The 22,576-nt window shown below is 35.4% G+C and overlaps 1 protein-coding gene across 2 annotated transcripts in view; it reads left to right on the top strand.

Moving 5' to 3' along the window:
- Ns2 (nucleostemin 2) overlaps positions 1 to 22,576 on the top strand; it is a 208,449-nt gene that overhangs the window by 13,712 nt on the left and 172,161 nt on the right. For both annotated transcript variants that reach the window (XM_090391934.1, XM_090391935.1), the window contains exons 3-4: positions 3,315 to 3,409; positions 19,551 to 19,684. In XM_090391934.1, coding sequence (XP_090248060.1) covers positions 3,315 to 3,409; positions 19,551 to 19,684 — 229 coding nt within the window. The remainder of the gene's footprint in view (positions 1 to 3,314; positions 3,410 to 19,550; positions 19,685 to 22,576) is intronic.

Raw genomic sequence — 22,576 nt, 5'->3', positions numbered from 1 at the left:
CTCCACCTTTACTATGAGTCGCCCGTAAGGTTGTTTATGCATGTATCTGCCGAAACTCTTAGTTTCTATATATATTCGGCTATGAAATAATGTTGGATTCAATAATTATAATGCATGTCCTCTAGGTGATGTGCTTTACATTATGGAAAATACAAAGGAAAGTGATCTGGAGCTTACTCCACTTTTACTACTAGTTGCCCATAAGGTTGTTTATGCATGCATCTGTTGAAATTTTTAGTTTCTGTATATTCGGCACAAAACTCTTGTAGTTTCTATATCATCATCATCATCATCATGTGTATTAAGGATTTAGGCCTAGCATGACCTGTTCCGGCCTTAGAAGTCATCACTGAATCGTTTAAGAGGATGTCCTGGTTTTCTTTTTCCCAATGGCTTGTTTTGGTAATCTTTCTGTTTTCATTCTTTGAACATGTTCCATCCATTTATGTTTATATTTTTTAATTTTTTCTATTACTGGTTCTTGGTTTAATTCTTTCATAATTTCTTCATTTCTTTTGTGATCAAATGGGGTATATTTTGCAGTTTTTCTCATAAACTTCATTTCTGCTGTTGTTAATCTTTGTCTTTTTGTTTTATTGTCCAGATTTCGCTTCCATACATTAAGACTGGCAGGGGCTAATGTATTGTATACTTTTGGTCTGGTTTGTTTTTGAACTAGGTTTGGTTTAAATATAGAGTTAATTACACCTGTTATTTTTAAATATTTTGCAATTTTTACGTTTATATCTTTTTCATTTTCATATGTGATCATACATCCTAGGTAGTTTAAATGAATTCACCTGTTCTAAGATATTGTTATCTATTACTATTTTAGCTCTTGCTGGATCTTGTCCTTTAAAGGCCATAGTTTTTGATTTTTCTGTTGATATTATCATACCATAATCTTTGGATATCTCATTTAGATCTAAAATAGCTTTCTGTAAGTTATCTTCAGAATTTGTAATTATTATTTGGTCGTCGACAAAGAGGAGAGTGTTTAAGTTTACTGTAGGAGAAAGTTTAATTCCTTGATGTAAATTTGTATTCCATTTTATTATTATTTCATTTAAGTAGATATTAAAAAGAGTTGCTGAGAGGGGACATCCCTGTCGGACCCCTTGGTTTATCTCTCTTGTATATGATAGCTCGTGATTTAATCTTATTTGTATTTGGTATTTGTCTTTCTTTTAATATGTTAAATAATATGTTTCTTTTAACTTTGTCAAATGCTTTTTCAAAGTCAATAAATGCAGTATGTGTTTCTAAATTATATTCTCTTCTTTTCTCTATTATTAATTTTAGGCAAAAGGCCGGGTCAATACATGATCGTCTTTTTCTAAATCTGTTCTGTACTTCTAAAATAAAGTTTTCGGAATATTTCATTAGTTTGCTATTTAAGATTCTGCTATATATTTTGCAACAGGAATTTAGTATACTGATACTTCTATAGTTTTTAGGGTCATCTCTATTACCTTTTTTAAAGATAAGAATCACAATTGCTTTTTTCCATTCTATTGGGAGGATACCAGTTGAATAAATTTTATTTAAAAATAATAAGAGTCTTTCTTTGAATCTTGTTTCTGCATATTTATATAGTTCTGAACCTAGCTTATCTTCTCTAGGTGATTTTCCGTTCTTGTTTCTTTCAGGCTGATTTCTAATTCTTCGTTAGTTATTTCCTTTTCATTTTCGTTAATTGTTTGCCAGTTGTCTTTTTTAAAATATTTGTCTGTCCATAATTCTGTGTAATAATTTAGAAATTTTTCTAATTTCAATTCGGTGTTTAATTTTATGTTTTCTTTGGTATCTGCATTTAAGTGTTTCAAAATCTTATATACATTGGGCCTTATTTTATATAAATTATGTTCTAAATTAGAAACAAATTTGTTCCATGATTCTTTGTCTTTTTCTGATTTCTCTTTTAGCTATGGCTCTTATTCTTTTATATTCTATTTCATCTTCTAATCTTTTACTGCTTAACCATTTGTGATAGGCTTCTTTTTTCTTTTTGATTATTTCTTTGATTGTATCATCCCAGATCTTCAGTTTTTCCCTTTTATTGAATTTTTTGGTCTTTCCTAAGACCTTTCCTAAAATTTCATTTGCTGCTGCATTTAGTATCATTTTTATGTTAAGCCATTCTATTTCTATTTCTTCATTTTGTTTTATTTTATCTAGATATTGGTTAATTCTTTGTTCATATAGCCATTGTATATTTGTGTCATTCAATAGTCTAGTTTTATAAACAAATGTTTCAATTTTTCTTTCTGTTCTTGTTACTTGTAGCCATTTAGGTAGTAATCTTAATTTTATTTTAACAAGGAAGTGGTCACTGCTTATTTCGTATCCTCTGTGAACTCTAACATCTAGTGAAAATTTTGATGTCTTTTCATTTAATATAAAATAATCTAATATTGATTTCCATTCTCTTGCTGCCCAAGTATATTTATGTATGTCTTTATGTTTATAGAAGGAATTCATTATTTTTAGGTTATTATAAACTACAAAGTCAATCAATTTTTTACCATTCCTGTTTAAAGTATGTTCTCCATGTATTCCTATATTATTATTAATTTTCGTGTTTCCAATTCTTGCATTTAAGTCTCCTGCTAAAATTACGTAATCATTTTTATTTATTTTATTATATATATTTTGTAGCTGATTACAAAATTCAATATTATCATGTTCTCTTCCTTCTTCTGGGGCATATAAACCAATTATTGTTAAATAGCCACTGTCTATTTTTATTCTAGCTTCTATTATTCCTTCATTCCATAATTTATAATGTTTTAACTGTTTCGAAAGGGAGTTATAAATCCAAATCATGACTCCTGCTTGTGCTCTTTGGCCTCTGTTGACTCCACTGTAAACATTAAAATTTTCGGTTCTCATAGTTCCTTGAATTTATGTTCCTTTAATTGCTATGTGTATTATATTTTGTTGTTTCCATTTTTGCTTGTTATCGTAGAATTTATCCCGATAAGAAAAAAACTAAAACTGTTCAAACGACTCGATAACTTTTTTGATAAAAAAATTGCAGTAAATAATGTAGGTAGAGGAATTTATTAAACATTTCCTTTTCATTCATTTTTTATCTTTCCTAAAAGAGTACCATATAAAATGAATTATTAATATAGTAATTGATCATGGACAAATTGAACTTTTTACCATTGATTATTAGATTTGATTAATGCGATTTTGATATACGTGGTAACATCGAGGGATTAATTAACTGCGTTAACCAAGGGATACCTGTATATATAATTTTAAAAAAATTGCATGCATTTATTTTTATTTAAACAATTTCAATATAGGAATAAGAAAGGAAAAATCATCCGACCAGCTCCATTTCAAGCCACGTTATCATCAGGCTCAGTAGCTAGGATAGCTCCAAATCAAAAATGGTTTGGTAGGTAAAATAAAACAGAATTTTATATATAGTAACCTATATTAATATGTTAATGTATTAATATTAATATATTATTATTATTATTACTATTGTGCAGGCACCTCCTTTGGGTCCCTTGTGATGAGTTCGGACACTCATCGTGGGGGGACCCAAACTGTCCACACAATCTTTCTTATCTCTCCTTGAATCCATCAGCAGACAAAGCACTCACAACTGACATGGGCAACCCATTCCATTTAATGACCACACTCCAAGCGAAAAATATAGTCCTCACACCCTTACTAGCTACACCTTTACTCAACTTCCAGGGATGATCTCTGTTCTGCACCTTCTAGTCAAGGTCTGAAACATTTCTCCTGCATCAATCCTATGAAACCCTTTAAGTAACTTAAATGTTTCTGTTATACCCCCCCTCCTTTTTTTTTTCTAACTAAATTTTGAAATCAACAAGCCCTCAGTCTATCCTCATAGGGAGCATTCCACAGATGAGTCATCATCTTGGTCACTAGTCTCTGGATTTTCTCCATCACTTCCTCATCCCCAAGAAAACCAGGAGACCAGACCTGAGCATAGCAATCCAGATGTGGACATATCAAGGCCTGATAAAAAGGAATAACAACTTCCTTATCTCTATTTGTTAGTGTGTTCTTCAATAGCTAAATAATTTTGATCTACCTTAGCAATATGCCCTCTATATCTAAACTTCAATTCTGTCTACTACCACTAGTCCTAAATCCCTGGCTTCATCTATTTTCCTGCAGCACAGTTTCATCAATGTGGTATGTAGCTTTTTTTACAATTCTCACATTAAACTGATGCCAATTATCTTTTGAACATACGAACAACCTATTTAAGTCATCCTGCAAGCTCTCCACATCTTGTGTACAGGAATAAGATTCCTGTATTCAGGAATTATCTTAACTATCACTCTACCTAATTTTGCATCATCAGCAAACAACTGAGTATTTCTTTTCAGATTATTTCCTTTATCACTTATATATAAATTAAATGGTAATGTTCTTAGCACTGAACCTTTCAGCACACCACTAGTCACCTGTTTTCTCCTGGATTCTGCTCTTCCATATACCACTTTTTAATATCTGTCCAGCAGGCACCCTTTTATCCACATAACCAGTTATGTGGATAAAAGGGTCATATCCATCCTGAATTGTTCTAATTCGTGTAACAGAGCTCCATGTGGTATTCTGTCATATGGCTTTGCAAAATCCAATAATGTAACCATGTAGTCATCAAGTAACCATTTCCTTTATTCAACTCAGCTGTCACTCTGTTATAAAAAAAAAGTTAATAAATTACTTAGGCATGACTGACCCTTCACAAAGTCATGTTGCCCTTCGTAGAATATCATATTCTTATCCACCCATTCTTGAATTCTCTTTTTGGCCAATTTTTCCAGTACTTTTACTACCACTCCTGAGATTCTGATTGGTCTATAATTTGTACTACAGTCTTAGAACCTCTTTTATGCAAAGGAATTATTTTGCCCTCTTTCCAATGCCTTGGAGCTCTACCAGAGCTGAGACTTAAATTAAAGAGCCTAGTAAGAGGCATTGCTGATTGTGTTGCATACTTTCACAAAATGCAAGCTGATATCCCATCTAATCCCACAGCTTTGGGAATAGATGGGATATCAGCTTGATTTATATTGAGATTCTGCAATTTCATCCCTGTTCTCACATTAATCTCCGTCATATATGTCATAGCATTAACCTCATTTTGATGATATATCCTTGAACATTGGTCACTTAGTAAGTCAACAATTTTATCTGCTTATGTCACCTCATCACCATCAGCTCTCATTAAGTTATTCTTCCATAGTCATTCTTCCTCTTACCTCCATGTAATGAAAGAACTCTTTGGAATTTCCTTTGGCCTGCTCAGTTAGTTTCTTCTTGTGATCAGATTTTGCCTTCCTTACCATGCTGGTCACTTTTCTCCTTATATGTCCTCCATAACTTCTTTTTTTTTTTTTTTTTTTTTTTTTTTTTGCAGCTCATGTTTAATGATACTACTCATCCATCTAACTCCTATTTGATTTACTCTCCTTACCTTAGGTATACAATTTAATAGTACTTGTTGTTTAATAGAGATGTGCACATTACACACACAGTATTTTTTATTTTTATTTTTTATTTTATTTTTTTTTTTTTAATAACAGCTTCATGCATCTAAAAGAAAACTAAATATAATTTATTACTTCCATATATGAGGGTGGTCTGAAAAGTTCTCAGCCTCGACCATAGATGGCAACACTATCAGCAAGAGATTATTTTTTCTAAGTTCGTACATCTGTCATAAGCAACCATGTGAAATTGCAAGTCATCCTATCAAGTAGTTTGTTTTATACAGCTGCCTGAAGCAAAAGCGTTGTCTGTATCCCTTGAAATGGATAAAATTGAGTATCGTGTGGTTATAAAATTCTTTGTAAAAGAAGGTTTAACACCAAAAAAAATTCATTCGAAGTTCATTAAAGTTTATGGGCACTCTTCTCCTTCATTTTCAACAATTAAGAAATGGGCTGCCGAGTTTAAACGTGGCCATACCAGCCTTGAGGATGATCCACATGAAGGACGTCCAAAAAAGTGTAACAACACCAGAAATCATTGATCAGGTGCACGATGTGGTATTGGATGACCGACGAGTCAGAGTGTGTGAAATTGCTGAGACTATAGTCATGTCAAAAGAACGTGTAGGATATATTTTGCATGAAGAATTGCAAATGAAAAAGCTTTGTGCAAGATGGGTGCCATGCTTGCTCACCATAGATCAAAAACGCACTCACATGAAAATCTCTGAACAGTGCCTGGAGCATTTTAACAAGAATAAAACTGATTTTGTGCATCGATTTATTACTATGGATGAGACTTGGATTCACCATTACACACCAGAGTCAAAACAGTGGACAGAAGCCATTCGGTTCCATCAGGTGGAAAGGTCATGGCATCGGTGTTTTGGGATGCTAAAGGCATTTTGTTTATTAATTAACTTGAAAAGGGTAAAACGATAACTTGAAAAGGGTAAAACGTAAAACGGGAATATTATTCCGATCATTTAACTAGACTAGATGAAAAAATTCATGAGAAAATACCCAGTTTGCAGAAGAAAAAAAATCATCTTTCATCAGGACAATGCACCTGCCCACAAAGGTGTTTTGGCAATGGGAAAATTAAGGGATCTGCACTATGAATTGTTGGAACATCCATGCTATTCCCAGATTTGACTCCCTCTGACTTCTTTCTTTTCCCCAAACTAAATCTCTTCCTTGCTGGTCATCGTTTTTCTTCGAATCAAGAGGTGATTACAGCTGTAGAGGGGTATTTTGCAGATCTTACTGAGAACCACTATAGGGACGGGATAATGGCACTGGAGCATCGCTGGAATAAATGTATTAGTCTTTGTGCAAGATGGATGATTATGTTGAAAAATAAAAATAATTTTGAAATTATAAATTCATTTTTTCATTGTTTAGCCAAGAACTTTTCAGACCACCCTCGTATTTTGCTCAATATGTCATGAGCCTTTTTCAGGGAGAAGACAGAAAAGCGGGTAAAAAAATTTAAATTCTGAGTACAAGAATGAGTCACACTGAGTGCATATAAATATCATATGTCTCAGTTGTACTGTCCAGTAACAGGAAATATTATTGGAGTTCAGAGAAGTGGGAATAGATTTATAATTAATCAATTTAAAAATATAGCACAAGTTAAATAATTTTACATTCTGCACATTCATTATATTGACCTGAACAAAACTGACTCTTAAAACTTTTCCAATATCAAATACCCTGTTCTTGTCATCTTTACTACTTTGGACCAACTGGCTGTTCTGTTATATTAGACTCAAAGAATATCAAGCTTATATAAGAATATTGGATTCTGAAGGTTCAGGCCTTGTTTCTCATGCTATTGACACTAGACACAGAGTTCACTGGAATCATACCAAGATGCTATACCACAGTAGGTTCAAATTTGACTGTCCTTTTTTTTTTTTTTTTTGAATCGTGAAGCCCTGCATCACCATCCTAATCTTCATTGAATAGACTGTATGTCTCTTTCTAAGTTTTGGAAAGTGATTGCTGTTAATTGTTTATAATTTTTTATATTTTTATTTATTTATTATTTTAAAATTAATTAATTAATTATAGATCTCTTCCCACTTCTCTGAACTCTAATAGTATTTCCTTCTGTTGGATGACAGCTGCGACTGAGACAGGTGATATTATATGCATGCTGTATGACTCGTTCTTGTATTATTCTGAATTTAAATGTTGTTACCAGTTTTTCTATCTTCTGCCTGAAAGAAGCTCATGACATATTGAGCAAAATATATAGGAGTAAAATTATATTTAGTTTTCTCTCGCATGTGCAAAGCCGTTATTCAAAAAAATATATATATAGTATAATTTATATATACTATTTAATATTGCTTCCTCTAGATGCTCTTTAACTATCTCCTGTGCACTATTAACATCCTTCCCTTGCAAGACTATATGCCATGGCACTGCTCCAAGCAGCTTGTCATCATAATCACCTACCTTGCAGTTCCACATATACACTTCTTACAGAATATTCTTCCTGTTTTGCAATCTCCCAAGTCAAGACCAGATGGTCATCATTTTCCCCTAATCAAAAGCAATGTGGCCACCTTAGTTATGGATAGTTTTTCTGATCCTATGACCAGGTCAGATACTCTTGCACCTTGAGTCCCCTCCATGACATGCAGTCTCGATTATCTCTCAGTAGGTGTATAAATTCCATTTCCTTCCTGCAATGTGATCTCTCTTCCTTCCAATTTACATCTCCATCCCCCATAATAATTATTCAACCTACACTCATTATTCTAATTTGCTGATGCATGTCTTCCAAATTATTTCTGGAACTCTCCTTTCCTATTATAGGAACCAACAGTATATTTTGTCTTATTGACCTTGCTCTCACACCAGAATAGTATGACAACTATTCCTGTGGTCCCTATGTGTTTGTTATAGTGAGAAGCATATCTATCTGGCAAACTATGGTTGTATTTGGGCATTCTTTATCATTGCCAGGGCATGTGACTCACCAATTATTATGATGCAGTGAAAGTAAATATTCTTCTAATTACTTATTAAATTTATTTACTGATATGAGTAAACATCATTAGATTTCGTTTTAACACAACAGAAGATTTTTTTTTTTAAGAAAGCATACTGAAAGTTTTAGTAAATAAGTTAGCAGATGCCTAAAAGAATACAGAGAAAAATGTAAGAGAAGCTAACATATGTGTAAAAGCAGCTAAACAAAGTCATGGGATGACTTCAGTAAGAATATAGAAAATAAATATCAGGAAGGAACCACAATGCAAAATGATGGTACAACATGACAGAATTTCATGCCAGTTGGAGCATCATCTGGTTAAACAAGGACCCCATTGTATTTGCCAGGGAACCTGGGTGAACAGCTAAAAGTCAGCTACTGAAAAAATCCTGAAACACATACCAACTCAACATCACCAGAGTTCAAGATTGGTGCTGTCAACATAAGAGGCCTGAATGGCAAAGAAATGGAACTAGTAGAAGAATTGTATAAGTACCAGATCGACATAATAGGGGGTGAATGAAACAAAAAAGACAAAAACTGGTGAGATCTTTCTAAGCAGTAAATATAAAATGTTATATTCAGACAATAACAGTCAGGGGAAAAGGAGTAGCTATAGTATTCAACACTAAATACGAGGCTAATCTTTAATGGTAGGCAATATCAAGTAGAGTGATGTGGCAAATATCAGAATGGAGAACTGGACAGTGAGACTTATTTGTGCCTATGGTCCTACAGAAAGTTCTACTAGGTAGAAGTGGGGGAATTTTTTGAAGCTTTAGAGAAAGCAACTGACATAATGAAAAAGGAAAAGTTGATATCTCATCTCATCTTCCTTTTTTTCTCCTCTTTTACTTTGTGGTGTGGAGGGTTAGTTAATCATCGGACCTCAAACCGTTCACAGGATAAGGTGGTCAGCCCTACGCCCAGGTGTATCCTATGTCCGTAATGCTGAGTTCTCAAGGCCGGTTTGCCTGCTTTGCGGGATGAAAAACCCTGCTGCCCACGCCCAAGACCAGCTAACTTGGCTATGGCTGAGGAAGATCCTTCAGCTCCTCACTTCACTAGGACGCTCCTTCCCCAGGCATATGGTTGCAAAGCACACAGCCACTAGGCTTACGTGCGGAAAAGTTGATATTGGAGATCTGAATAGCAAAGTAGGAAATGATTGTCAGACATTCAGAAATATTTTGGGAAAATTTGGAGAAAAGAGCAAAGCTAATAATAATAGCAAATATCTGTTGGATTTCTGCTCAGGACATGGACTAGTTATTACTAACACAATGTCCAGCATAAAAATGCACACAAATTTATAGAGGAAGAGGCAAGGGATGAGAAAAGTCTCATTGACTATGTTATTGTTGATAACGATGTTTTCTCATTGGTGCAGAACACTGGAGTGGACAGAGGATTTGAAATTGGAAGTGATCACCATTTACTCTTGGGCAGGTTGAAATTGAATGTCATATCGAAAATAAGAACATTTAAGAAAGTTTTAAAGCGAATAAAAGTTGAGCAGTCTCAGATGTGAGGTGTAGACTAAAATACACAAACATTATTCAAGAAAAAATGAAAGAGTTTGAGAACAGGAACAAAACCTTGCCAATTCATTGTCAAGCCCTGCAGAAAACATTGATTGATTCAACCAGAGAGGTGTGTGTTGAGGGTGTCTGCAAGGGTAGAAAAATCAGAACTCCATGGGGGGGACACAGTTAAAGAGGCAGTGAAGGAAAAGAAGAAAGCATATCGAAAGTTCTGGCAAATAAGTCAGCTTGTGCTCTTAGAGAATACAGAGACAAATGTAAGAAAGCAAAACCTTATGTAAAACTAGACAAACAAAAGTCATGGAAAGACTTTCATAAGAACTTAGAAAATAAAGAAATATCAGGAATGTGATTGAGGTTGTCTGCAAGGATAGAAAAGTCAGAACTCCATGGGGGACACAGGAAGATAAAGAGGCAGTCAGTGAAGGAAAGAAGAAAGCATATTGAAAGTTCCTGGCAAATAAGTCAGCTTGTGCTGACTTATAAGAACATAGAAAATAAGAAATATCAGGAAGATGACAAAATATTCTGAAGGCTGTTGAAAAAGCTCAGAAATGGAGGAAAGAGTGCTGTAAAAGGAATTAGAGATGATAAAGGTGATATGAAAACCAGAGAAAAAGATATCCATTAATTATAGTGAAATTACTATGAAAAATTGCTAAATGAAACAAGCAGTGACAGCACAGTGGTAAAAAACACTCAACAGGCATGCAATTAGGAATATGTTATCCATCTTGAAGTAGAAAAGTCATCAAAAATCTGAAATGTGGAGAGACAGCAGGAGTAGATGATATTCAACCTTGAATGCTCAAGAATGGAGGTATAAAAGTCTTGCATAGTTCAAAAGGCCTGGACAGAAGGAAGAATTCCAGATGTTTGGAGTTGAGCTCCCATAGTACCTATATATAAAAAGGGAAATAAAACTGAATGTGAGAATTACAAATGTATTTTGCTACTGAGTTTCCTGGTCAGATTTATGCAAATATACTTGAGAAATGGTTGAAAAAGATTGTGAAAGGGAGGCTTGGTGAAGAACAAGCTGGATTCAGGCAAATTAGAGGCTATCAGGATCAAATTTTCACTTGACGACAAATAGTTGAGAAATCGTGGGAATATAACAGAGATCGGTATTTAAGTTTTGTAGACCTGCAGAAGGCATGTGACAAGGTACAGAGAGAAAAATTATTCAAAATGCTACAGTTGTATGTCATCATCATCAAATTCCTGCCATGTACCCTCAAGGGGGGTGTACAGGATATGATAGTACTACATGAAAAATTTACATCATTACTAACTTCCTATCTACAATTTTCCTCCAGATCAGTCTGTTACTTGTCAAGACTCCAATATTATCAGATCTTATATTTCTGTCATCTAAGGCACTTTGTACCGTATCAATCCACTTATATCTTTATCTTCCTCTGGGTCGCTTTCCTGCCAACCTGGCGGAGAACACTTGTTTTTGCCAATCTTTCCTCGCCCATTCTGTTTAAATGACCATACCACCTGAGATTACCTCTGCTAACGCATTCCTGGATGCTGACAATGTCAAGTTCTTTCCTAATATCCTCGATTTTAATATGATTTGCCATTGATGCCATCTGTTCATGCCTCTAATCTTTCTCAGGATTCTCACATCTGTGTCTCTAGTCTTTGGTCAAGTGTTTTACTTCTGACCCAGCTCTCAGATCCATAAGTTAAAACTGGTTTGAACACTGTCTTGTATACAACTAATTTAGTGTTCCGACTAATTTCTCTGTTATTCCATAAGAATTTATTCAATTGACTTCCTACGATACCAGCTTTATTGATTCTGTTGTCTGTTTCCATATTTAATTTACCATCTTCACTAAAAATCGTGCTTAAGTAGCTGAAATGTTTTACTTGTTCCACAGGTTCTCCGTTCATAATGCAGTTGACATTTTCAGTGATTCTGCCTATTTCCATTGTTTTTGTCTTTTTATTGCTGACCTTCATACCATATCTATTACAACAGTTATTCAATTTAGTCAGAGATTCTTGAAAACTTGTAGAGTATTTATTTAGAAGTATAACATTGTCTGCATAAAGCAAAGAGCTGACCTTAACATCTCCAATTTTGATATCATGTTTAATAACACTTTCCTTCATAATGTGATCCATGTAGATAATGAATAACAGAGGGGATAATGTACATCCTTGTCTCACACTAGATTTAACATTAAACCATCTTCCTGTACTTCCTTCACTTCTAACTGCTAACTTACAACTCAAATAAAGACTAATTATTGCTTGATATAATGTCCCATTGACACCATATAACTGTAGCGTATTGAATAGCTTTTCTCTTGGCACCTTATCATATGCCTTTTCCAAATCTACAAAGCTCAAATATAAATCTTTGTTATCTTCCCATGATTTCTCCACTATTTGTCGTAAAGTGAAGATCTCATTCTGACAGCCTTTATTTGGCCTGAATCCAGCTTGTTCTTCACCAAACTTTTCTTCTACAATTCTTCTCAACCGTTTCTCATGTATACTTGCATATATCTTATTAGGAATACTCAATAGGAAATACCTCTGTAATTCTCACATTCAGTTTTATTTCCCTTTTTATATATGGGTACTATGAGAGCTCTACTCCAATCATCAGGAATTCGTCCCTCTGTCCAGGCCTTCTGTACTATGAAGTGCAGCCACTGCAAGACTTTTATACCACCATACTTCAGCATTTCTGGTCGAATATCATCTAATCCTGCTGCCTTTCCACATTTTAAGCCTTTAATGGCTTTTTTACTTTCCTGACTGTATGCCTGTTGAGTGCTTTTTTACCACTGTGCTATCACTGCTTGTTTCATTTAGCAATTTCTCGAAGTAATTACTCCATACTTCAAGGTTATCTTTTTCTCCCGTATTCATGTCACCTTTATCATCTCTAACTCTTTTTACAGTACACTTTCCCCATTTCTAAGATTCTTCAACAACCTCCAAAACATTTTGCCACCTTCTTGATATTTATTTTCTATGTTCTTGCCAAAGTCCTCTCATGACTTTTTCAAGAACATAGAAAATTTTGCCAGGAACTTTTGATATACTTTCTTTTCTTTCTCTGCCTCTTTAACTTCCTGTGTCCACCATGGAGTTCTGATTTTTCTATCCTTGCAGACAACCTCACCACATCCCTCTCTGGCTGAATCAATCAAGGTTTTCTTCAAGGTTTGCCACTGAATCTCCAAGGTTTGGTTCCTGTTCTCAAACTCTTTCATTTTTTCTTCAATAATCTTTGTGTATTTTAGTCTACAGCTCACATCCGAGAGCTGCTCAACTTTTATTCGCTTTAAAACTTTCTTACATGTTATTCTTTTCGATATGAAATTCAATTTTATCCTGCTCAAGACTAAATAGTGATCACTTCCAATTTCAAATCCTCTGTACACTCTGGTGTCCTGCACCAGGGAAAAAACATCAATATCAACAATAATATAGTCAATGAGACTTTTCTTATTTCTTGCCTCTTCTCTCCATGTGAATTTGTGTACATATTTATGTTGGAACATGGTGTTAGTAATAACCAGTCTATGTCCTGAGCAGAAATCCAACAAATATTTGCCATTATTATTAGTTTTGCTCTTTTCTCCATATTTTTGCACTATATTTTTTGTATGTCTGACAATCATTTCCTACTCTGCTATTTAGATCCCTAACAAGGACCAACTTTTCCTTTTTCATTGTGTCAGATGCTTTCTCTAAATCCTCAAAAAATTTCTCCATTTCTACCTTAGTAGAACCTTCTGTGAGACCATAGGCACAAATAAGTCTCATTGTCCAGTTCCCCACATCACTCTACTTGAGACTGCCTGCCATTTAAGAAGATTAGCCTCATATTTAGTGTAAATACAATGGCTACTCCTTCTTTTCCTGATTGTCATTGCCTGAATATAACATTTTGTATTTATTGCACATTAAGATCTCACCAGTTTTTGTCTTTTTTGTTTCAGTCACTCCTATTATGTCGATCTGGTACTTATGTAATTCTTCAGCTAGCTCCATTTCTTTGCCATTCAGGCTTCTTATGTTGATAGTACCGATCTTTAACTCTGGTGATGTTGAGTTGGGGTGTTTTTTCATATTTGTTCCAGTAGCTGACTTTTTACTGTTCACCCTGGTTCCCTGGTGAAAACAGTGGGGGCAGGGCCTTGTTTAACCAGGTGACGCCCCAGCCGGCATGAAATTTTGTCATTTTGTACCATCATTTTGTAATTTGGTTTAAGCCAATAAGAATTACAATTTGGTCGGCTAAATCCCAAATTGCCAGCCCATCCTTGTTCGTTCAGTATCGAGGTAGATACCCAACAGGGTGCACCACGAGAAGGTGAGGATTGGACATTAGGTCAGAAGCCATGGTCGGTTCTCCGCTTTCCTTTAAAGGTTATGTGGAGGTCTCCTCTCAGTTATACAGATTTGACCCTTAAGCATCCCCCACAGTTGTATATGACAATTATATCAAGCAGTACTTAGTCTTTATTTGAGTTGTAAGTCTGCTGTTAGAATTGAAGAAATGCATGAAGATGGTTTGATGTTAAATCTGGTGTTATTCATTATCTATATGGATCACATTATGAAGGAAAACGGTATTAAACCGGATATCAAAATTGGATATGTTAATCTCATGTCTTTACTTTATGCAGATGATGTTATACTTTTATGTAAGTCCAGTACAAGTCTGCAAGATTCCTGGACTAAAATGAGTAACTGTTGTAGTAAATTTGGTATGAAAAATAGCAATAACAGGACAAAGACAATGAAAATAGGGAGAAACATTGAAAATATCAATAGTATCGTGAATTGAGAACCTATAGAACAAGTAAAAGATTTCACTTATTTAGGCACGATTTTTAGTGAAGATGGTAAATTAAATATGGAAACAGACAACAGAATCAATAAAGCTGGTATAGTAGGAAGTCAATTGAATAAATTCTTATGGAATAAGAGAGAAATTAGTCGGAACACTAAATTAGCTGTATACAAGACAGTGTTCAAACCAGTTTTAACTTATGGATCTGAGAGCTTGGTCAGAAGTAAAACACTTGACCAAAGACTAGAGACCACAGATATGAGAGTCCTGAGAAAGATTAGGGATGTGTGAACAGATGGCATCAATGCAATATCATATTAAAAACGACGATATTAGGAAAGAACTTGACATTGTTAGCATCCAGTAATGTGTTAGCAATAGTAGAGTATAATAGTAGTAGAAATTTTTCAAGAGAATGCAAACAGGAGTACATATGAATAGGTGAGGTAGGAAAATCCATCAGAAACTTGAAATGTCAAAAGGCAGCTGGAGTAGATGATGTTCAACCAAAAATTCTTAAATATAGGGATATAAAAGTTTTGCACTGGTTGCACTGCATAATTCAGAGGGCCTGGTCAAACGAGAAGGTTGAACTGCCGATAATTGGAATAGAGTTCTCATAGTTCCCATGCGTAAAAAAAAAAAATTGGTGGGGGGGGGATAAAGCTGAATGTGGGAATTGCAGAGGAATTTCTCTACTGAGTACTCCAGTAAGATTTATGCAAGTGTACTTGAAAAGAGGTTGAGAAAAATTGTTGAAGAGAAACTAGGAGAAGAACAAGCTGGATTCAGGAAAAATAGAGGCTGTCAAAATGAGATTTTCACTTTAAGACAAGTAGTTGAGAAATCGTGGGAATATAACAAGGGTCTTTACTTAAGTTTTGTAGATCTGGAAAAGATATATGACAAGGTGCCCAGAAAAAAGCTTTTCAAAACACTACAAATATATGGGGTGAATTGAACATTAGACAGAGCAATACATAGTCTATATTTAAATTGTCAGTCAGCAGTTAGAATTAAAGGAAATACAGGAGGATGGTTTGACATAAAATCAGGTGTAAGACAAGGATGCACATTATACCCAATCATATTCATCATCTGTATGGATTGCATTATGAAACAGAATTTAATTCTTCCTATGTTTCATCTCAGTCAATGAGGCATCTTCAGGGATTACAAAAAAACTAATGTGACATAAAAACAAATAACAAACAATACTAAGCCCAACCACGTGGGAGACACTAAAGTCCTATCTAGGTGGAGCGCCCTCTAAGGGCAGTTGTAGATGGCCTGGAATGTAAAGTGGGACCTCTGGTGATAAGCATTTCCCAAATCTTAGGAAGCTTAATCCAACCATAATTGTTAAGATTTGGTTGATTCCTGAGAGCTGCTGCTGATTCTAAGAATGGTCTTTCTCTTTTGAATTTGCTGTGGTGGAGTATGGTGGTTTTTTTTTTTCATGAGATCCTGTGGGTTGTATCCAAGACATGGTCAGCCAGGCCTGACTGACCATAATCGTGCTTGCAGATGTATGACTTATGTTCCTCCAGGCGGATAGTAGCAGATCTGCCTGTCTGTCCAAAGTACGCCAGTTTACAGGAACAGGGTACTTTATAGACTCCAGGCACTAAGAGAGGAGGGAGCTGATCTTTTGTAGAGCGGATGAGGATAGCAAGTTTGCGGTGGGACTTAAATGCTGTGTGTAGGTTGTATTTTTTTTAAATCTTGGCTATTTTTTCAGATGTGCCATGGATGTAGGGTATGGTCACGGCATTTCTAAACTTTTTTTGAAGAGAAGACCGGGGAATGGGGGAGGAACTGATTATTTTTCTAATGCTGTGATCACTGTAGCCATTGGAGAGGAAAGTGTTGTGTATGTGGTTAAGCTCAGTTGTAAGAAGATAAATTTGATCTTGTCAAGAGAGCTAGGTGTTTTCAAAATTAAGACCAGAAGAAAAAGGTTCTTTTTTGTGAAAAATAAGGCATGTTGTTAGTACTAAAGTCAACAAGGTTATCAGAACCCTATTGAAGAGTGTTTTGGAGATGAGAAGTTTGTAGAAATTACTGGAAATTTTGTCGAATTGTGTAGTGCAAGGTGTACTGTTGAATGAGGGGGAAGAATGCAGTTTCAGTGATTTGCATCAACTAAAGGAAGTTATTCATACATAGATGGAAAAGAGTAGGAGAAAGAATGGAGACCTGTGGAACTCCAGCATTAATTGCAGATTTGATGATAAAGATCCATTCATCACCACCATCATCACACCATTTGAGACTAGAGAAGAAAAAGCTGACAACCCAGTCCACAGAAGAGATAGGCATATGTTATTTAATAGGCTTCTGTGCCAAACACAACCAAATGCTTTAGAAGATGTCAGGAGCAACTACTTGAAATTCATCAAACTTTTTCATAACCGTCCAAAGGTGGTCATTAGCAAGAAGATCCCATGTTGATTAGCAGTGGCAGAATCCATACTGGTGACTGTTTATTAGTTGAGATGTTTCCAGGTAACTTAAAAATTGATTGTGAATTCTTTTCTCCATTATTTTAGAAAGAATTCAAGGAAAAGAAATTAGATGTTAATTTGGTGGTGAAGATTTGTCAATAATACAAATTCCTTTTAAGAATGTGTTGAATAAAAGCTAATTTTGAAATGGCAGGAAGGATAACAGTGGAATAGGAGAGAGAGAGAGAGAGAGAAAAAAAAAAAAAAAACAGGACAGGAGTCAACTTTGGGTTACAAACCTTCAGAACAGTTTGATAGGTTGGACAAAAATCTTATTTTTGTCTGGCTAGAAATGAAATGGGCATTAAATATAACATGTTTGAAATGGTAACAAGATATTTACTGGAATCATCATTGCAGTAATTGGTTGAAGAAGTGGATTGCAAGAATAAGTGCAAAAGAGGTGAAAGCAGGTTTGGTCAAAGGTTATAGCCAATATTCTTGGCAGGGGACCAGAAATGATGATTGCCATTTGGCCATGATGCAAGTTTTCTGCTTTTAACTCTTTGATAATCAGTTTTGGGTGTGCTGATAGTTTGCTTGTAACTGTTTAAAGCTGTAACCTATACAAGAAATGAGTGATTTCATTGAATCCATTTATGACATGCTTAATTCTTTTCTTGTATGGCTTTGAAAAAGAGAAAGAGAATATATCATAAAAATTATGGAGAAAGAGAAGCATTTAGATATTGGAATATTATTTAGATTTAGAATTTTAAGAAACTTTTTAGATATGACAAGCCATTCTTTGATCCAATATAATATGTTCCTCCTAATGGCAACATATTATTATTTCCTGACATCATTGGTTCCAGGACAAATTGGTGGTAGCCAGTTACTAGCTCAACTGTATACCACTCCATAATCCAACTATCTTTTCCTCTGCCCAGTTAGTGTATTTTGCCACTTAATTTTGTATCTTGTCAGATCAGTTTGCTTACTCTATGCGAGGAAAAACCCTATCTTCCATATGGCATACTCACCTTTACTTAAAAAATTTTTATAATGGTTTCTCACATCATGACGAGCTTCAAACTATTTTTAACCATATGTTTTGTGCTGTCTTTGTTTATAAGTCCAAATGAAAGATAATAAAATATATTTTCTGATAGAAAAATATTAAAATTGGAGATGAAGTTCTTATCCAAGAGGTTACTTTGGATAGGATAAAAAATAGAAAATTGTATCACACTGATTATAATTTATATTTTCAGCAAAATGCATCATAAAATGGGAATATTTCAGTAGTCAGTAATATCAGAACAGGAATGACCAAGAAGCTGAGATTAAGCTGTAGTTGTGAATGCATGAACTGATATGTTAGTGAGATATCAGTGTGTTTTCTAACAAAGGATAATTAGATTTGTTATCGTCTTATAAGAAGTCTAATTGGTATTGAGTGTAGAGAGTTATCTATGAATATCAACAGAACTTAAATTATCAGTAATAATGACTGCTTGTGTCTTCTTAATTAATGCAGCTGGTAGTAATAATGGTCATTAGTTTGAAAGCTTGTCTTGAATTTTGTATTTTTTTTTTTTCCAGGTTTTTTAAAGGTGAGTTAGTTGATCTCATGTGGAGGTGGCAGGCTTTTTTACTCTTGCAAAAGAGACAAACCATAACAGAATATGTAGATAAACCAGCGCCTCTTGGTTGGCCGAGTGGTTAGCATATCTGCTCTCCAGCCAAAAGGCTGCGGGTTCGAATCCCACCACGGGCATGGATGTTTGAGATTGTCTGTGAAAATACTAACGGTGGTAGATGGCGTTGGTGTAGTTGCAGTTCGTTGTAGTTGGTGGATGAGTGGTGGTGACAGAGAACTGTAGAGTAGGTGCCCTCCCTTGATGAGTCTTTGGACTCCCTGAAGGTGTCATATAATGATAATAAAAATTAACCACATCTGTCATTATCAAAAATTAGCTTTATTGAAGCTAAATTACTTATCCATAATATACCACTGAGCCTAATATGTAAAGGAAGAAATAATGGGAAGAAAATTATTTAAAAAATATTGTAAAAATGCAAGTAAGATAATACTTTAGAACTGTTTAATAAAAAATTCTACCTACCATAAAAAGTCTAATAATGTATGAGTTGGAGTATATATATATACACTCCACATATATCACTTAATGATATATGTGGTCCTTAATCTTTCAGGTAATACAAGAGTGATTACTCAGTCAGCTTTGCAGAGGTTTCAGGAAGAGTTTGGAAAGGTTATTCGAGATCCTTATCAAGTTATAATGAGGCAAACCAAACTGCCTGTCACATTACTGAATGAGAAATCAAAGGTAAACATTTTATTGAGATATTTACAATTATCATCCTTAAATAGCATTGGTCAATGAGGATTTTGTAACTAGAATCAAAATACAAATTCTGCATATTCTATGGAGGGCATAAAAATTAAAAAATTAAACCTTTTTTTTTTCTTCTGGACCTGAGAGTTCTTTGTTACAAGTTTGCCAGAATATAAGCTTGGTTAAGTATTATTCATTGTTAAAAATTAAGGGGAAAAAAAAACATAATTGTCAGAAAAAAAATTATATTTTATTTATAAGTTATTGGCTCGCTTGGTGTCGCACTGATTAGATCGTCGGCTTGTCGAGAGCTCCTGAAAAGATTAGTATTATTTTGTGTTAACATTAGATATTTTACTAGAATTTTAAGTAGTATTGTTTGCTTTTTGTTTCTTGGTGTGTCTGTGCAATTTTTGCGTGTTTTCTGTTATTTTAATTATTATTTTTAAGAAAAGATAGCGTACACATGGCACCGATAAAGAAAAAAATGGCGGCCAGGTCGCCATGTTTGTTTAAGAGTTTTGATGTAAACGAATTTATGCAATGTGCTGTCTGTGAGATGTATGCCTTGCGAAGAGCGGTGGGAGTTTGGTTAGAAAGTGATAATGGAATTAATATGTGTAGAAAGTGTAAAGAGAATGAGGACTTCAAGCGTGTTTCGTGTGTCGAGACTGATATCGTTAACGATAGTCAGAATGTAGAAAATGGCGGGGTGCTAGAGAATTACGCGATAGTGCCAGATAGGTGTGAGAGCGTCGCTGAAAGTGTAAATGAAGGTAGAAACACAGAAAGAATGGATGATTTGATCGATAATGAAAATGGTGAGATAAATGCGAGTAGTGAAATTGCCCGTTTGAATGGCGCGATACACAGAGCCAAAAGACAACTGGAGCGTATGGAAAAATGTGTGTTGAATGTACCGACAAATAACCGGCGGAAGTCTGTGACGGCAAATAATAGAATGTTCGTAAACGTCAATAAAATGAAGGAGCGAGTGCTGTATGGGGATTCGCTATTAAGAGGCGTAATAATTGAGAGTTTAACGAAGTCGTACCAGCCGGGTGCGAACATAAAGGACGTCAGCGAATCTATTCGACTGCAAAAACAGAGGGTGAAAGAGATGATAATCGTGGCAGGAATGGATGATTTGAAAGAGGACAAAATGGAAATGATAGAGGATGTGAGGGAGTTGTTTGAGGTAGCAAAAGAGAAGAGTGAGAGAGTTAGGATGGTGAGTATCTTACCACGGTATGACAGCGAAGTGTTTAGAAGGAGGGCCATAATTGCCAATGACTTTATGCGTGGGTTATGCATGGAGAGTGGTGTGGAATTTGTGGATGTGTGGAATGAGTTCGATGGGCGAAAGGACTTATATAAGATGGATGGGTTACATTTGAATGGAGTTGGTGTACGGAGACTTGAAAGAGTGTTGATGAATGATGTGGAAGTGGATGTACAGACTCAGGGAAACTAGATTTATTAAGAGGGGGGAGTAGATATGCAGACTTTAGGGGGGGGGGGCAGTTAAGTGTATGAATGAGTATATTATGCCCGGGCGAGTACGACGGACAACAAATCAGAATGGGATAGTTAGTACAAGGCATCAAAGTAGGGATGGGACAAATGGGCTTCTGCGATTCATGTACACTAATGCCAGGAGTATTAGGAACAAGAAGGAAGAGTTTTTGGCCATGGTTGGCACTTCCAGGCCACAGGTTGTCGGTATTAGTGAAACATGGCTGACAGAAGATGATAAAGCTAGTGGGATTGAATGCGATGGGTATAGCGTGTTCAGGAGTGACAGGATGAATAAAAAGGGGGGAGGAGTGTTATTGATGATAGCTGATGAGCTTCAGCCAAGGAGTATAGAAGTTGAACTGCAGGATGGGGAAAAAAGCACATTTGAGGCTGTTTGGTGTGAGATAGAATCTAGCAGAATAAAATATACAATTGGGTGCTGCTATAGACCGGGTGATGGAGTGGATGGTGGGGATAGTATGCATAAGCAAATAGAAGAAATGAGTGGAAGGAGGGTAATTATTATGGGTGATTTCAATTATGGTAACATTGACTGGAAAGAGGAGAGGGCACATGGGAGGAAGGAATTGGATTTTATGCAGTTATTAAGGGACAACTATCTACGGCAACATGTATTGGAAAATACCAGGGGGTAGAGAGTGCTGGACCTAGTAATTGCAACTGAGAATGTAGCTGTAACGAACATGACCATGTTGCCACCAATTGGTGAGGGTGACCATAAGGTCATGACTTGGGAGGTGGCTAAAGGAGTCGAATTTACAATTAAGACAGGGTACATGTGGAATTATCGGGCTGGTAAGTATGACAAGCTTAGGTGTGTTCTTGGCTCAATGCCATGGCATGTAAAACTGCAGGGGCTGGATGTTGATAGTGCATGGGAGGTGGTTAAGAACTGTTTGCAGGAGGCAATGGTTGACTGTATACCAAGAGTCCGAATAATAAATCAAGTAGGGGTTAAATGGATGAATAACACTATTAAGCTTGAGCTGCAAAAAAAGAAACAATTGTGGAGGGAATTTAAGGAGAAGGGTGACCATCAGGTACAGGAACAGTATAAAGCTCAGGCCAGGATGGTAACAAGGGTGGTAAGAAAAGCAAAAGCAGATTACAAAAGGAAATTGGCCATGCAGGCTAAAGAGAATCCCAAACAGTTTTTCAATATGTTGCAAGTAAAAGGAAAAATGCTCATGGTAGATTGATCTTAAAAAATGCTGAGGGTAGGGAGGTAACCGAATCAGTCGATGTTGTGGAATTACTGAGCGAGCACTTTGCAAGAGTATATCATCCAGGTGGTGACTTTGCAGAAATGGAAGAACCAACAGCTTATACTGGAATTGTGGTGAA

This window comes from Typopeltis vanoorti, chromosome 4 (genome assembly GCF_054136105.1).
Source record: "Typopeltis vanoorti isolate ZY-2024b chromosome 4, IOZ_Tvanoo_1.0, whole genome shotgun sequence".
NCBI classification, from domain to species: domain Eukaryota; kingdom Metazoa; phylum Arthropoda; class Arachnida; order Uropygi; family Thelyphonidae; genus Typopeltis; species Typopeltis vanoorti.
Note: the sequence above shows the minus strand (reverse complement) of the source record. Positions and strands in the feature narration are given on the sequence as shown.